We start from the raw sequence: 18,194 nt of genomic DNA, 5'->3' as shown, positions 1-18,194 counted from the left end.
ATTCGGTCTTAAAAAATATTCACATGCATTCAGGTGTCCCTCACTTAAATGACAGATTAAACATCAACGCTGTGAGACATGTAACCATTCCAAACACTATATTGTTCAGAAATGCAAAGTAATCCTGCTCTCAGTTCTTTTCATTGTTCACACAACAGAAGAACAGTATGGTCAGCTTAAAAGCAAAACTGTGGTTTGTTTGTTTTTAAATCCTTTAAATAACTATTAAGCAAAATAAATACGTTCATCAGTGAAATGACTATAGGTTTCCTCTAACTTTTTCAGAAGGAAATAGATTGCTTTATGGAGTACACTACAAAACTTGACTTGATTGATGCTATGTTTGCAAAATTAATGGTACTTTCATGATACTCCCAGTACGTTTCCGAGCACAATTCAAAGTGTTTAAAGCCCAAAACGGCCTCGGACCAGTATACCTGAAGGAGCGTCTCCACCTCCATCATTCAGCCCAGACACTGAGGTCCAGTGCAGAGGGCCTTCTGGCAGTTCCCTCCTAGCAAGAAGTGAAGTTACAGGGAACCAGGCACAGAGCCTTCTTGGTGGTGGCGCCCACCCTGTGGAATGCCCTCCCATCCAATGCCAAGGAAATAAACAACTTTCTGACTTTTAGAAGACATCTGAAGGCAGCCCTGTTTAGGGAAGTTTTTAATGTTTGATGTTTTATTGTGTTTTTAATATTCTGCTGGGACCCGCCCAGATGGGTGGGGTATAAGTAAATAATAATAATAATAATAATAATAATAATAATAATAATAATAAATACTTGCCCCCAAAATTGCCCCCCCCCTCTATAGGATGAGGCTGCACCCATGCAATTTTGCCTATGTTAGAGTCCTTCCTCCATTGGCATTACTAATTCTAACATGGGAAGTATCTTGTCTATCAACATGGAAGGGAAAAAATCCTTTGTTATTTGAAGCGACAATGCTGTATAGATAAAATATGAAATGTATCAATTCACTCTTATTTATCTGAATGGCTCAAAGAATTTCTAAACTACAGTTGAAGGTTTAGTTGAATGCCTGCCAATCTGTGCCCTGAACATATACCTCACATGCTCCAACTAATTTCATTTGAGAGAATCAATTCTTGCACCTCATGAAAATGTGGCCATCAATTCCATCAAAATTAATTGGAATCCCAGTTTGGGTGGACAAACTCTGTGTGCACTGATGGAGGAGACAATTAAGTAATGCTTTTGGAAGATTATATTGAGATGGGGAGCCACATGGGACTGATGGCATATTCAGATACCCAAGCTAAATCACAGGGTTTCTAACTTATTTGGTATGTTGAATGCCCACCATGTGTACCATCTACCATAAGTATATAGCTGTTCAGCAAGTCTCCTCTTTTTATACATTGTTCAGTTGTGATAATTTCTCCAGTATCTAAGGTTATAGCAACAGGACTGCAAGTCTTAAAGCAGAGTGCCATTCAGAATAGTTGCCTTCTGAATGAAGAACAAGCAGACCTCCCTACATTGGCACATATTAGTGACCATCTGTTAAGATGCTTTCAGGGCATACTTATCTTTTGAGACAGCTGAGGGTTATCTTTTAGAAGGATACCCCTTGCTTATCTTTGGTCACAGGTTTTCAAAAAGATTCCAGATTGACCATATATATATAAACAATTCTGTAGCCAAGAACATGATGTTGCATCAAAGGTGTAACCAATCAAATGATAACCCTTTTATCCAAGTATAAAGGCCCCAAAGACAGGCTGTATGCAGCTGTGCAAATAAGAAAAGTGCAGACAATATTTCTGTGCCTTATGGATTTCATACTCATTTACTGCACTATAAGTCAGTTCCTAAGAGCTCTCTATAACGGATGCGAGTTCTTCCGTGCCATTGGCTCCCCCTCCCATTTTCCCTATAATGGCCCGTAGCTTTTTTGCTAAAGTAAACTGCTACATCAGTTACTTGGTAAGTAGAGACATGTCTCAATGGGTGGCGTGCTTCCACATTATGATGATGATGAACACTGGCATTCTTGTTCAAGCAAAGCATTAGGTGAAGCAATCGGACATTCAGTCTAAGACCCACATTACCTCTTGACATAGTAAGGTAACCTGATGCGATTGTACCACATGCATCTTTAGTGATTTTGAATAAATTGGGTCCCACCATCCCTCACCGTTGGCTAAGCTGTAGTCCAACAAAATCTGGGGACCCTACTGAAGAGTACAGAACATTCTCATATAGTGAGAAACTATTATTTCCAAACTGAGAAAAATCTACTGTGCACTAGACTTTAAAAACATTGCAAATAGCATTTCTCTCACACTATTTAAGGCTGCATTAAAATAAAAGATTCAGCATGTGAATTCTACATAGTTAAATCACCTCATGGTGACTTTACCACATCAAAAAGTTACATGAGAACCATGCCTACCATTTTAACTCATTTATACCTGTCACAGTTGGACTATGTTATAGTAACAACCTATGTCCATAACATAGAGAAGTTGCTTACACAGTGAAGAAGGCTTATAAATTTTCAGTTATAAGGCACTGGCGTATAAGTAAGACAAATAATGATGTGTCCTCTGATTGGCAAAGTCCTATTCCAGAGTTAATTCAACTTACACATACTTCGTTTTGCAAACTGCAGCTGTTTTGCACAGTTAATTGTCCTCCTATGCATCTCACAGAAATTTCACCTAACATGAAATCAGAAGTGGATTTGATTCCCCCCCCCCCCCAGGCAAAATGTCCAACGAGTTCTTAGGGATGCCAAAGAAAGTTTCAGTAAAACTAGTTAAATTTCCCATGGTGCTCTTCACAAGTTAAAACCCTAGGTCATCCAGAGTTTTTGCCTTAAGCAAACTTGAAAGTTTCTCCTCGGATGAAATGACTGGAGTGTCAAAGGAAGCCAAAAGAGTTTAAATAAGAGACACTACATCTCAAACTGGACAATTCTTTGTGCAAGGCTTGCAATCTTTGAACAGAGAAATGCAGCTTTTCTTTTTTAATGTTGAAGACCCCCTGGATAGCAACCTCTTTCTGTTTATGATATTTAGCAACAGTAGATGACTCTGCTGTATGTGATCATCAGGATTTTTGTCATTCAGTTCAGTTCAACTTGTGCAAAATAAAAATAAAAATGGGTTAATCAGCCATATTTGTTCCCATATGTCAGATTAGTTAAAAACAGATTTACAACACTGCTGCATTATTACTATTTTTAAAAAATGTTAGGAGTGACAAGCGTAATAACCTTTTCAGAATGATGACATATGTATAACAACAGATGATGCTTAATCTTTAAGCAATGTATAAAAAAAAAAATCCAGCAATGCATTCACAGTTTTCCAGACACCAGTGACAAGTTTAACTTCAGGCAAACACTGACACTTCAGTGATAACTACGGGAACAATTATTAGTCATATTTCATCACATGAGAAAATGTTTCCTTATTCTGAACAGTGATATCTTAAAAACTGAAATATTAGGGCAGCAATTTCTTTTGACAACTGTAGTGTAACTTTATGATCACTGGAGACTACAAACAGCGGGTGAAAATATTTTATGCATCACAACCCACCCTAATTCCCAGGCAGTAATATCTTGCTGAATGTATAGTGATCCATTTTGACATAGTTATATATTGTGCAAAACCATGCTTTGGCAAATCTGTTTCCTGGTGCAGGCTTAGTGATTACTCTTAAGAACATTATCCATACATATTAGTCAGTGGAAAATTAGCAACACATATTGCCACAACTAGTTTGTCATGTTATGCATAATAATGGACTAATTTTACTTTATCCAGAGGCAGCATTTTAATCATTGCTAAATCATCTAAGGCAAAATGGAAAAGTTGAGTGCAGAAATTATAATCGTTGGTAAAGTTCCCTGTACTTTAGACAGCTGGAAGCACAGCTGCATATGTTGAAATACAACATTTTTTCCTAGCAAAGTTTGCAGATGTCCACTTACCATCTTTGGTGTGGTGACATTGCGAGCTGGCATTGCCCTGCCCACCACGATCCAGGGCTGTGGATGCAAGCCTGCCTGCAAATTGGCCAACTGTGGATAGGCTATGGGGCTGGCCTGTGGGGGAGACGCCGAACAGAGCCTGTGGGCTTCACTTGGGTCCACTTCTGGGGAATATAAGACAGCCTGCCTCTGACCTATTTGATGTATGTCATAGGCCTCCCCCACTTCCAGGTTGACCCTAAAATGGATTACTTCTGGCAAGTCAATGGTTATACCCAATGCGTATGCCAAACCTCTTCCATCTGTAATCAATGAAAGTTGTGGCCTGATTTGTTCCTTGTAATGAGTTTTGACTGGTTATTTTACAAGATGGGGTGGTGGGTGGTGTGGCGCCTGGGCACATAAATGAGATTTCTACAAGCAGGTGGATCTCCTGAGACATGTGTGTAGAAGCCTATTGTACAGGAGTGGGGAAACAAGACCACACATGGAAATAGGTTAATGAACAGGTCTGCACATAGGGTCAAGACAAATCCTGCATCCCAAACTGATCTGAGTAGATCTGGGATTTTTCCAGGCAGCCCTGGATCATTCTTGGTTGGATCTGTCTAGAGAGCTCTAAAAGTGGTCAGAAGGCAAGGGGAGAAGGGGAGAAGAAGACGATGCTGGTGAAAGTCTCTGCCTCCATGTTTCCTTCTTCCAGCCTCTCCTTGCTGCCAACCACAAGTTTAGACCTGGATTAAACTGTCAGTTTGCATTTCTTAGTGCAGAAAATATTGGTCTGATGTGTAGAGATCTTTCCTATTCTAATTAATTCAAGAGAGTTCTGGAAGTTTCTCTGTGTGAAAGAAACAAGCAAAAGGTTTGTGATATTTGGGTTATTCCTTCAGAGAAGCTGAGTACAACTGGCTTAAACTGGTTCTGTTATCTCTACTTCAAGGTCATGCTGACTATAATAAGAGGCCAGAAGGAGCCTGGGTTTCACTTTTTCTTCTGGTGTGGTGCTCTGTACATAGTATTCTTAGTGTTAGGTTTAGACTTATTATAAGTTATTGTAAGTTTAAGTTAAGTCTGCTGCAACTGGATTTCTTATGGACAGTGCCAATCCTGAATGTATTGTATTTGTAACCATTATGCTCATTTGCCTTCAGTAGCAGTAAAGTTCTGCTGGATGAAATATTAATTGCCTCTGGCCTATTTTTTGGGAATCCTGCAATGTGTTTAAGTTTTTACTCTGCTAACTATACGCTGGAATCTGCTCTGGATCAATTTTGAGTAGAATTCCATGACATAAACATGCATTGGAGGGAGGGGGAGGAGTCAATGCAGGCAAGAGTTTTTGGTTTAGTTCTGGTCAGATTGAGACCTGATCAAGATCACCAAATTGGGCCCTGAACCAAATTGGAGGTGCTTTAAATAACCCTAGTAACTCCATGCCTTGCCTTATATGGAATCTCCTAAGTCAACCTTGTGCACTAAGCTGTGTTTACCCAAAACTACAGCAGCGGATCTACAACAGCTTGCTGTTCCTGTGTAAATGTCTGGATCAGGGCCAATGGGTACATATAGAAAGATAACCTAGAGTTTTGTAGATTTAAGAAGGATTAGAGCATGCACATTTTGCACAGCCTTTGAAATTCTCCTCCAGCAGCCTTTCCCTTTCCCATTCTTAACAATCACATTTGGAAATTTAGTCCTGAGCAGACATTTTGAAAGGGATTAACTAATCTAGACATAAACAAGGGGGAGGAATAGCACACTTTCCAGACACAACATATAGCCACTTGGGTACTACAGGGTACTACTGTCATGAGATGGGCATCTACATTTTGCCAAAACAGAAAGCTGGTTGTACTCAAAGCAGGTTGAGCCCCTGTGGATTTGCAGTTGCGGTTCTGAAGGCCCTCTGTGTGTGAGGACTGTCAGAGATAAGATCTGCTTTGTGAGGGCATCCAATTCCCAAAATGAGCAATATGTAGATATGTCCTGACTGTAGTGAGTAAAACTTGGTATAAAATTTTAAATGACTTAAATTTGGATCATTTCTTGTTGGACATTGTTTGCATGGATAGGAAATGTAATTACATGGCAATTGAAGTAAGTAATTCTATAAACATCAAGGGTGTCAAAAGCATAAGAATGAGCTAATACGCTTAGGAAATGTTTAAATAGGTGTGTGAGTAAAAGGTTAGAGATGCATTCTTTTAAAATTATTCACTGCTAAAACATCCTAGTAAATAAGACCAGAGGGGTTGTGATTGGATTTTCCATTATTATTATTATTATTATTATTAAAATGCTGTTTTAGAAAAACATTGGAATGACAAGCTTAGAAAAGGCAATTTTCCACTGGTCCACAGAACAATTTAAGGTGTGTGTGTGTGGGGGGGGGATGCTGTACAGTTTAGGCAAAAGCCTTGGGAGCATGAATGCCAAAGTACACATGCCCCACAGTTGACCAAATCAAGCATAAGCCTTGAATTGTTGTGTGCGTTGATGAAAAAGCATTAGAAATGTGCCAGTTTGGAAAAGAAAACTGCACAAAAGACACAGCCAAACAAATCTCATGAGACTAGAGGAAGGCTGTGGAATAAAGCAACATATTTCGTGAAGAAAGGAAGGAGATGAAAATGTGCTAGAAGATTAGTACATTAGGAAATGTGCCAGTCATGTAAGAATGGGGCCTAAGCCTGTAGTGTACTTTCTAGGGTTATACTCTGGAAAGTGTGTTTGATATTTCAAAAGGAGGTGGCTTTTTCAGGAAATGAAGACTAGGGAAGAAAGAAGAGAGGGTTGCACACTAAGGCACAGTATGGCTATTTCATATGTTCATTAATTAAAGCTGTATTCATGTTTGAATTGACCAAAGTTTTCTTCCATATTTGAAAGAATAGTTCTCCACTCACTCAACCACCCAAGGAAGCTTCAGAGAGTTAGATCCAATGGTTCTGAAGTAGGCACAGAATCAAAAGAGCCAGGGGAATCTTCGATGTGGAGAGCTGATGGGGCAATTGGCAGATGCTTGTTGCTCTATCACTTTTTGTGATGATGTCAGAGTCTATTATTATTATTCCTCCAGAATCGATCATATTCTAAAACACAAGCTTGCATTTAAACACAATCTGTTATGTCACAAATTAACTTGGACCCCCCCCCCCCAAAATTGGGAATTTTAAGGAAACTAGTAATTTCCTGTTGGAGATTCCACAATCTTCACAGATTTGGATTTCCCAAGGCTGCCTATGTTTTTGTTTTTTTGTTTTAAAATAGACAAAGGCTGCCTTTGTTAACCTATTTTATGGATGCAATTCTCTACACATTTATATGGGAACATGTTCCACTGAACTCACTTGGACTTGCTTCAAAGTAAGCATGCATATGACTGGCGTATTAGTCTATAGTGCAGCTATATCCTCACTGCTCAGAACAGGGAGAGCACAAGAGGATTCAAATATATGTCCATAGTGCCTGGTAAGTAAAACAAACTCCTAATCTAGTACTCACCTCCTTTAAACACACACACACACACACACACACACACACACACACACACACACATACCCTTGTTAGAGAAATAAATGGAAAGAGACATAATGGTATAAAAAAAGAAACTCATTAATCAACCGGATTTTTTCTGTTGCTCTTTGAAAGAGATAAACTTTGGTGGAAGGCAAGACATTCAGAGCATTCTGTCAGAGGACAGCGGAGAAAGAAATCTTTTGGGAGGTTTAATTCCCTGCCTACTTACATGTTTAGCGGTTGCCAGGCAGGCCATTGTGCTTTTGCTTTGATGACAGTCAAAACCTCATCACTCTGCAAAAGAGAAGCAATAAACATCAATAAATAAAATGATGTTTGGACAGCATTATGGTGAATAACACTCTGCAGTGATTTGTAACCGGCGGAAAAGGCACTTGAATTCAAATTGCTCCTCATAATTCCTGCGAAGGCAGCTATAGCTCATCATTGCATTTCCTATTCTGGGAGTGCATTTCCTCCTTTGTGTGACACAGAGGGATGATTCTGACATAATGTTCATTACTTGCGAGGGTAACTTTTTGAATGGATCCTGCGGTAGGCACATACTCATGGGAAAATTACATTAGCATTGGCACTCTGTGTAACTTTACAGATTTCCCCAAGGATGGTCTTTCCATGAGCAGGTTCCAGACTTCCTTCTGGGTTCTGTTCATGGGTTCAACCCAAAAGGAAGTCTTTCTCTTCCCCATCATTGCGTTTTCTACATGTAGGTGGTGCTGACATTGTTTAAAAGCTTATGTGAGGGACAGGGAACCTGAGGCTCTCCAGATGTTGCTGGATTTAAATTCACTTCATCCCAGACCATTGGTCATGCTGGCTGGGACTGATGAGAGTTGGAGTCCTGGTGGGCCACAGGTTCCCCATCTTAGCCCATGAACTCCAAAGGATAACCCAGAAGAGAGTACAATCAACACAGGATATAAAGGCTGCAGGGCAGCCCTTGTCATTGCTCTGTTGCCTGTTCCTCATGTCTTAAAAATAAAAAAGTAAAAAAATTTGAAGCTATCAGAGGGTTGTGGGTGTGCATGATAGGGAAACTCAGGTACCTGTTTCAAGAATGGAAGAAACTGGGCCATTTTACATGATTTAATAATGATGATACAGGTTAATGTTACCTTTCTCTAAACAACAATTCTTTTCTTCGCAAATAAACCAGCCTCGTGTAAAATGACGGCATTCACAGAAAGGAACTACTGCTCTGCTCTCTCTGTTTTCCTGTCCCATTGGTTTACCATGTAATCAGAAGTGTGCAAAGAGGCACTGTACAAACAAGTGCCACATGTCTCTTTAGGGGATCTGCCACACTATATAACAGTGAATCAGTTTGGTAAATAGGGAAAATGCCACGTGGTCTGTTGTATACAGTATATTTGCATAGATAACATATAACATTTGTGTTCATTTATATGTGACCTGAAAATTGTATATATGGTGTCCCCCCCCCATCATTCATCTTCCTCACAACAATCCTGTGAGGTAAGTTAGGCTGAGGTAGTGACTTCAGTGAGCTTGATGGCTAAGTGGAGGTTTCAACCTGGGTCTCCCATGCCCTATACCTTTAGAGCCCAAACGCTAGAGTAACTGTTACCCTTGATTAACAAAATATATTGCTCTGTTCACACCAGCTTAGTCAGGGGCATTAGACAATAAAGCTATATTGTGGAAGTGTGTATGTGTGAGAGAGAGAGCACAGGGGGATTCTACACAATGATCAGTTTCAGGGCTTTCAAACTCATATGCCAATATTATTATTTTTGCCAAGAGAACTGGAAACGGCATGAAGGATGCTTTCTATATTCCAAGGGACCATTTCTATGAAAACATAATCAATAAAAGACACATTGCTGCTTCTCTTAAATAGAAGAAAAGAGAGCGATTTTATCCTCATTCCTTGTCAGCTGACTCAATCTCATAAAAGCAATGAGAATATATCGCACCTGTGTGGGGCTGAGGAGTGAATAAAGGTGCCCCCTCCCCCCACTTCTTTGAAGCTTATAAGAATTCCTGATACAGCAATTCTGAAATTGTGTGTTGTGTAATAAACCTCAAAACAAAACCAGGGGATCAGTTTTAATGAGGCTTTGGTGTACAAAGAAATATCTATCAAGTTCCTCTCCCTACCCACAGTCTCCTGCAGGACTCTCTCCCATAGATTGTTGAAGGGGATATGATGTTCACTACTCATTCCTATGATTTCTCTGTTGTCTTTTTTTTTAGCGATTCCCCAATTAAAGGAAAAACCCACACACCATACATTACGTGTAATTGGCAGCTCCTACTGAGCTGTCCTTTCAGGTTAGTGATAATCTTGCCATCCCCTGCTTGACAGAAATGACTCTGCTACCTCAGGCTAGCTCTAATCCACATATGCCCCAGTTTAGGGAAATCAATTTTGCGCAGGCCGCTTTTGCTATTGTCATTACTTTCCTCTCTCTCTCTCCCTCGCCAAGAAGGGGGGAGAGCGAACGTGCGGCGCTAAAAGCTTGTGAAACTTCTCTGGCTCCTCCTGGTGTTTGGGATTTGCTCTACTCATCCTAAAACGCCAGCTTGAAATAATTAATTTTTGATGCCGAGCTAATATGCTGCTTTCATTAAGGCAGGCTGAACAAGTTCCCAGCTGAGGAGAGTTAAAATGAAGAGATGGGGAGAGGGGGGAATCGGGGCATCCAAAATCAATGATGATACAGCATTTTATCCTATTCTGTTGAAAATCTGGCTCTGTAGATTCAGAAGACGGTGCTAATTATATCAATGAGAGAATATCATAGTTATCAAAAAGTTGCTTCAAAAAGCCTTTTGCCTGATCAAGTGATCAGTTCACATATGCAAAGCAAGTTAATAATAATAATAATAATAATAATAATAATAATAATAATAATTTATTTGTACTCTGCCCATCTGATTGGGTTGCCCCAGCCTCCCTGGGTGGCTTCCAGCATATATAAAAAGTATAGCAGATACCGTGTTGTTTTGTTTAGTAAGCATGACATGATGGTGAAAACAACAGGCGGCAGCTCATATGTGAGAAGCCAGCCCAGTCCCCTGTTTCTGTGCAGTGAGCTCTTTTTCTTCTGGCACCAGACAAAGCCTCCGTTCATCTCGAAGCAAAATACTAGGTGCAGAATATGGCACAGAAGGCCCCATGAGCTGGTAAATATGTGAAAAATATTTCTTCTGGTTGTGGCCCTGCATCATCAGTGGCCAAGCAGTAGGGAGAAGTTCGTCTTCTGTGCCACGCTCAGAGGATCCAGCTCAAACAAAATGTGATCTTTTAATGCCCAACTAAAAGCATGTACAGCAGCTTGCATTTTTCAAAGCACCCTCCATGCCAATCAATGACTCCCCAGATGCCTTCCCCACCTCCCCTGTAAGGCTGCCAGTCACCTCTTTATCCAGCTTCCTCACAAGTCCGGCAGGGAGGTGTGGAGCAGCAGTGGCAGGCCTAGAGAGAGGAATGCTCTTGAGCATCTCACCTGGCATCCTGGGCTTAATGGCTGCCTGACATTGGATGTGTCAGTGTGCACAATGGACCAAGTGACTCATGCAATGCCACTGCTGTAGACCTCAAAAGGACTCCATTTCCAAGGATCACCAGGCCTGAGTGTGTGGACACATTGTGTTTCAGCACACCAGTGCGCCAAGGCAGCAGTTGGGTGGGAAGGGCAAAAAACTCATTTCCAACCGTGCTGCCACTAGTGCTCAGCCAGCTAAGGAAGAGGAGGAATGTGCCCTCTAAGCATGTGACACTGGCCCAATTCCAATCTTTCACAAACAGCTGCAAGTACCTTTCTATTGGAAAGTTTACATAGGCCGGTTTTTGCCCATTTGACTCTCCATATAACTTCATTTATATGACAATGATTTCCTCAGGCAGAATGGGGATGCTCTTATAACCTGACATTTGGAAAATGGTGGCACTTGAAAAACCACCCTTCATCATAAATGAAGATTATAGATGTGCTTGGACTGAAATCAATAGTTATATAGTGACGTCTATGGACAGAGATGGAATTACCTCCTCAGCAACTCAATCATTTCGAACGTACAAGTTTTTGCATTTCTTTCCCCTATAAATAGGGAATCAATTTTCTCCTGACAGACACTACATAAACTACTTTTTCATCTCATCGAAGATACCAAAGCCCCTTAAATCTATTTCTGACTCTTTTTTTAAAGGCGTGTGGACTCAGTAAACAGTGTCCTAATGCCTGTATGACAAGTATAAGAAATGCTTTGATTCAGGAACATTGAGAAGGTGTGTGTGTGCATGTGGTGGTGGGGATTAATATCTGATTAGTATTTTTAAAGAAGCATTTAGGCCACATCCACAGCATTCATTTAAAGCATGACTTGTAGTTTGCTAAGGGTTCTGAGAGTGGTTAGGAGATGCCTAGTCCTCACACAGAGCTACGGTTTCCAGAATCCTAGAATTGTAGAGTTGGAAGGGATTCTGAGTGCCATCAACCCCCTGCAATGCAGGAATCTCAGCTAGATCATACATGACAGATGGCTATCCAACCTCTCCTTAAAAACCTCCAAGGAAGGAGAGTCCACCACCTCTTGTGGGAATCTGTTCCACTGTTGCATCCCCTTGATTCAGCAATCTTGTAACTCAAAAAAATGAGATTCGTCTGGCATGACTAACTTTTAAGGAACCCATGCTGGGTTTTAGCAATCACAGCATCCTATTCTAAGTGCTCACAGACAAACTGTTTAATAATATGTTCTAGAACCTTTTCTGGTATTGATGTCAAGCTCACTGGTTGAGTTCCCTGGGAGAAGGGATTGATTGTTAAATCACCCTGGGAATTGTGAAACCAGAGGGGTTTGGTAATCAATCCCTCTTCTGAGGGAGCACTGGGAATTGTAGCTTCAAAAGCTGTTATTATAAAAAGGTTAAAAAAAGAGGTAAAGGTAAAGGACCCCTGACAGTTAAGCCCAGTCCCAGATGACTCTGGGGTTGCGGCACTCATCTCGCTTTACAGGCTGAGGGAGCCTGCATTTGTTCACAGACAGTTTTTCTGGGTCATGTGGCCAGCATGACTAAGACGCTTCTGGCACAACAGAACACTGAAACCAGAGCAGCACATGGAAATGCTGTTTACCTTCCCACCGTATCTACTTGCACTCTTTTGATGTGCTTTCGAACTGCTAGGTTGGCAGCAGCTCGGACCAAGCAATGGGAGCTCACCCCATCGCAGGGATTCGAACCACGACCTTCTGATCAGCAAGCCCAAGAGGCTCAGTGGTTTAAACCACAGCGTATATTACCTCTGGGGGTAATGACATATGCAACTGTCTAACATGAACAATGAAAAAAAAGCACACCATAGGAATGCAAAATGTCCAATGTGTATACAACGTTCCAAGAAACACAGCTAAGCTCATTGATTACTTCCCCTCCCTCCTCACTTGTACAGTGGTACCTCGGGGTACAGACGCTTCAGGTTACAGATGCTTCAGGTTACAGACTCCACTAACCTAGAAATAGTACCTCGGGTTAAGAACTTTGCTTCAGGATGAGAACAGAAATCGCGGCGCAGTGGCACAGTGGCAGTGGGAGGCCTCATTAGCTAAAGTTGTACCTCAGGATAAGAACAGTTTCAGGCTAAGAACGTACTTCCAGAACGAATTAAGTTCTTAACCCGAGGTACCACTGTATTGCATTTCCTTAGCACTGAAATGAATGGAGTAGAATAATGTAGTGATAATGTCATTTATGTAATTAATTATGTAAAATATGTAAGTAATGTAATTATGCTACAGTGGAAAGTGAGGCAAATAACGTACTTTGTGGCAGAAGACGAACTACAGCAGAACAGAAGCAGTGCTATGTGTGACTAATACAGGGCAGAACAGAAAGTGGTGCCTTCTTACTTCCCTAACTCTGAATACAGTTGCTGGGAATTCAGAACAGTTTTGGGTAGATAAAAATGTCTGATGCATACTTCTGAAGGAGTAGATTGTGGGGGAACTGTCTTATCTCAGGTGGCCTTAAAGGAGCCACAACACTGGAAGCCCTGCTACTGGTGGAAACACTAACTGCATTTAAATCCAACCACTTTAATTAATACCAGTTTACTGTTCTACATTCTGTGAGCAGGTGGCCATTCTCCAGGCTTTCAAAGCTTTTGTGACAAATCAGCTTAACAGTGTTATTTTCAAGCCGGCATTTACAGCATAAATATTCTAAATGGGCATCAGCTGCTGTGCACAGGTAATTGCAACTATTTCAATTCTCTGAACCATAAACACCATGCTTTAAAATTTCAACTAGAAGAAACTCCATGGAACATCCATTTACAAAAATTAAAGAACTAAATAAGAACAATCTGAGCTATTAAGTAAATTTCCCAAAGGAGCATGTTTTTTTTAAACACACACACAAGCAATATTCAGCTATTATAATACAATTCATTGTAAACTTGTTAGCATTCAAGTCTCGACAAACACACAATTTCTCCCCCAGAGAGATAGTTTTCCCTGCAAATATTTCATTATGTGAGACATAAAGAATGGGAAGGGACCCTGAAGACCATCCAGCCCCAGCCCCAGCCCCTCCTTGTTGCAGCATATGTAATGCAGAGTACATTATCCCAGACAGACAGCTGCACATCCTCTCCTTAAGTACCTTCAGAGCCCACCACCTCCAGAGGCACTATTTTCCACCATTGGACAGCTCATGCCATTAAGACATTTCTCGTAATGTACACCTGAAATCTGCCTTTCTGCAATTTTCAGAGAACAAGTCCATTCCATCTTTTGTGAGAGATTTCTTTAAATATTTGAAGATGGCTATTGAGGGTTGTATTTGACATGACAGTAAGTCACTGCTTCCAGCAGCGCAAGGATTTCTCATTGCACAATGGGACTTTACCTCTTCTGGGGGTTCCCTTAACCTCGTGGAACAGATCTGAGGATAGTATGGGGGGGGGGAGTTCTGACTGCATATTATTATTATTATTATTATTATTATTATTATTATTATTATTTGGTTATATATTTATAGAGTTTAATTAAGGTTTGGGGTGTCAAAGCTAATTTATATATAATAGCAATTGCTAAAGTTCCAGTGAATACTGAGATTTACAAGAAAATTCCAAGAGTTTAAGTGGCCTAGTGAGAAGCAGTTTGCATTCACTGGTACAGTATGTTTCAAAACCAAAAAAGTGTCTTTGGCAAACAACTATTTTTTATCTTAATTTTCATAATCTATTATTAAAAGGATGGCATTTGCCATTGATGCAATAATGTCTAAGAGTGGGGTAGACATCAATCAATCAATCAATCAATCAAAATGCCTCAAACAAGCTATATCACACTGCCCTTTCTGTCTTTGAGCAATACATCTCAATAACAAAGTCAAGGGCTGCCTCTCTTCATATGAACCTACTTGGACCCTGAGATCATCCTCTGAAGCCCTCCTCCATGTGCCTCCTCCATAAGAGGTCTAGAGGGTGGCAACATGAAAATGGGCCTTCTCTGCAGTGGCTTCCCATCTGTGGAATGCTCTCCCCAAGGAGGCTTGACTGGCGGCTTCATTGTACACCTTTAGGCGCCAGGAAAAAATGTTCCTCTTTAACCAGGCCTTTGGCCAATTGACATCCAATACCCTTTTACATGTGCTGCAGAAGGGTGGGTCATTGGTTTGTTTCTAGTCTTATTTTTCTATATATTTTGTGTTTTTTATATTGTAATTTTATGTTGCAAACCACCCTGAGATCTACGAGTATAGGGCAGTATACAAATTTAACAAACAAACAACAACATTCAGTTCCTGTCACCAAATTTTATAATTTTGTCCCCATTGTCATGTTTTGGTAAGTGCCAGCATCTCCCAGAATAGGTTTACACAGGCATAATATGCCATCATTTTATATAGCTAGACTTGAAAACTGTGTTTTAAGTATGGGTTGTGAACTATTTTGTGCTGCCGGTATACAATGAAGGGTTTTTGGTTATTTTTGCTGTCCTATATTGTTGGTTTTATATTGTTATTCTATATTGTATTTTTAATAATTTGTTGTAAGCCAGGCATGGAATGTTTATTTATTGTAATTATTATTAATCTAATAAACAACAACAGCAACTGGTGGATCTATTCTACATAGGAAGAATTCACAGGACAATTCCAAAACAATGAGAGTGGGAAAGACGCCTAGTAGTAGCTCAAAAATGACCATTAAAAAAGGACCCCTGACAGTTCAGTTGTAGACGACTCTGGGGTTGCAGCGCTCATCTCGCTTTACAGGCCGAGGCAGCTGGCGTTTGTCCACAGATAGTTTTTCCAGGTCATGTGGCCAGCATGACTAAGATGCTTCTGGTGCAGTGGAACACTGAAACCAGAGCAGAGCATGGAAATGCAGTTTACCTTCCCGCTGAAGTGGTACCCATTTATCTACTTGCACTTTTTGGCGTGCTTTCAAACTGCTAGGTTGGCAGGAGCTGGGACCAAGCACTAGAAGCTGGCTTTAAGATGAAGCTATTAGTGACTGAAAATGTCTTTTGTTATGTTCACCACTCCATAGTGCTAATAATCCAAGATCTCATTTTAACGCAAGCCTTTTGTGCTTTTCAATAGCATCTGTCAAAAATACCCTAAACATTTTCCCAAAAGTGGGAAGAAGGGGGAATGGAGCGATAGGACACAATTGCTGAGCACAGCATTTATTTCATTATTTCACAAGGGCTCTGAATTTAAAGATACATGTAGTGGCGTTACACTGTAAAGGGAAGCATTTATTCTACTACACTGAAATGAGCTCACCACCATTATTCATTCCAGGAGCAGGAAGCACCATAAAATGTTTGCAATAAGTTTTGACATATACTTTATTTCCCAGTTGTGGCTACTTACAGGAACAAGCAAAAAGTGGTTTTCCTGGCACATACCATGTGGAAAAGAAGGCTGCTCGTTCTGCATATATTATATTGTTCTTTCTGATCAGTAAATTTTGCAGGGGCATGCACAGTCTTTTAGTCTGCGTTTATACCTGCGTGATTAAATCAATACTTTTAATGACAGCATGGAGCAAGAACAACAAAGAGCTGTCAAGTAAACAGATTGTAACATTTAACACATCTCGTCAAACGTGTCAAAGTCAAAGAGACTTCAGATGATGTTGAGTCTGAAAAAAAACCTGATCTGCATAACCAGTGCACAACTTCTGTTTCACCAGATCTTAACAACAACAACAACAAAATCCCATCAGTCATGTTACTATCATCTATCAGGTGCTTCATCACTTACCGGTAGCTTCCAATTTTTGCAATCCCAAAATGCAATGAAAGCTTTATCAAGCCCCTGGTAACCTGTTACACATGGCTGTATTGGGTTTTGTGAATCTTAAGTTATGCAGGTGTTAATTTATGAGAAAAGATTTCCACACTTGGTTGAGCTCCGCCATGCATGCAGAACACCTCTAAGAACAACATAAGAAGAGACCAAAGCTCTATCTAATCCAGCTTCCCATTTCTCCAAATGGCCAACCAGCTGCCACTTGGGAGGCCCAAAAGCAGATCAAAATAGCCATCTTCTGCTATTGCTCCTCAGCAAAACACTTGAAGCTGAAAGCTGCATATTGCCAATAATAATAATAATAATAATAATAATAATAATAATTTATTTATACCCTGTCCATCTGGCTGGGTTTCCCCAGCCACTCTGGGTGGCTCCCAACAGAATATTAAAAACACGACAAAACATCAAACATTGAAAATTTCCCCAAACAGGGCTGACAACATAACAGTCTTTGATAGCAGAGGAAGAAGAGAATATTGCACTTCAGTGCCTGAGATGCATGCACAGTGTTCTCACAGCACCTGACAACAAAAGTATCAGTAATATCCAGAGGAGGCCGGTGAAACAGCTGGGGTGGGGCACTCTCCTGCTTCCTGACACAGTAAGTTGCTAGCGCTTACTGAGAGGGAGAGAGGAGGGGCAAGGTGTGTGGAAGCCAAGCTCCCTGTGCTTGCCCCTTCCTTCTTGGTAAGTGAGACCCACTTTGTTAGGATGCTGGTAATGCCATCACTTGTATCAATCAGCAGGTGGTTTGTGCTGTCCACCTGTGAAATGAGAAGATCAGTACAGAAGATATTCAGCTGGCCTTGAAATACCATAGTAGAGGAGCAACCCCCCCCCCATCCCTGTTCTCTGGGCTTTCCATAAAAATAGGCAATTGCTCATTTGACTTATTTCCCCATTGTTGATCTGCTAAACTGGCCTTGTCCAACCTGGTGTGCTTCAAATGCTTTTTTACCCCAGCCCCCATAACCCTCAGCCAACATGGCTAATGGTGAAGAATCATGAGAGACTGGAGGACTGGTGACCCATCCAATGGGCAGTGTCTCTGTGAGACTGAATGCTCATGCTGAGACTCTTGCAAAGGTTACTTGCACAGTGGGTGGGATGGACTTGCCTCCCCCCCACCCCCGGCATACTATTCGGTCTCTTGCAGCTTTAGGTTGACCAAAGTCAGTTGGTCAACAGACCAAGTCAGTTGATTGGTCTGTCTAGTTCAATAATGTCTACAGTGATAGGCAGAGGCTCTCCAAGGCCTCTCTCAACACTACCTGGAGATGCCAGGGGTTGAATTGGGGACCTTCTGCACTCTAAGCAGATCCTCCACCACTGAGCTATAGCCCTTGTGAATGTAGGAACAGGGGCTCAGTTTGTATACCAAGTCC

The 18,194-nt window shown here is 40.9% G+C and overlaps 1 protein-coding gene across 1 annotated transcript in view; it reads right to left on the bottom strand.

The window, feature by feature from the left end:
- Nucleotides 1–18,194, bottom strand: part of SPON1 (spondin 1) — a 283,364-nt gene that overhangs the window by 51,905 nt on the left and 213,265 nt on the right. The window contains exon 7 of the mRNA XM_081834772.1: nucleotides 7,717–7,781. Coding sequence (XP_081690898.1) covers nucleotides 7,717–7,781 — 65 coding nt within the window. The remainder of the gene's footprint in view (nucleotides 1–7,716; nucleotides 7,782–18,194) is intronic.

This window comes from Podarcis erhardii (genome assembly GCF_964252035.2).
Source record: "Podarcis erhardii genome assembly, chromosome: 1".
Taxonomy (NCBI): Eukaryota; Metazoa; Chordata; class Lepidosauria; order Squamata; family Lacertidae; genus Podarcis; species Podarcis erhardii.
The sequence above is the reverse complement of the archived record's forward strand: the minus strand, read 5'-3'. Positions and strand labels throughout refer to the sequence as shown.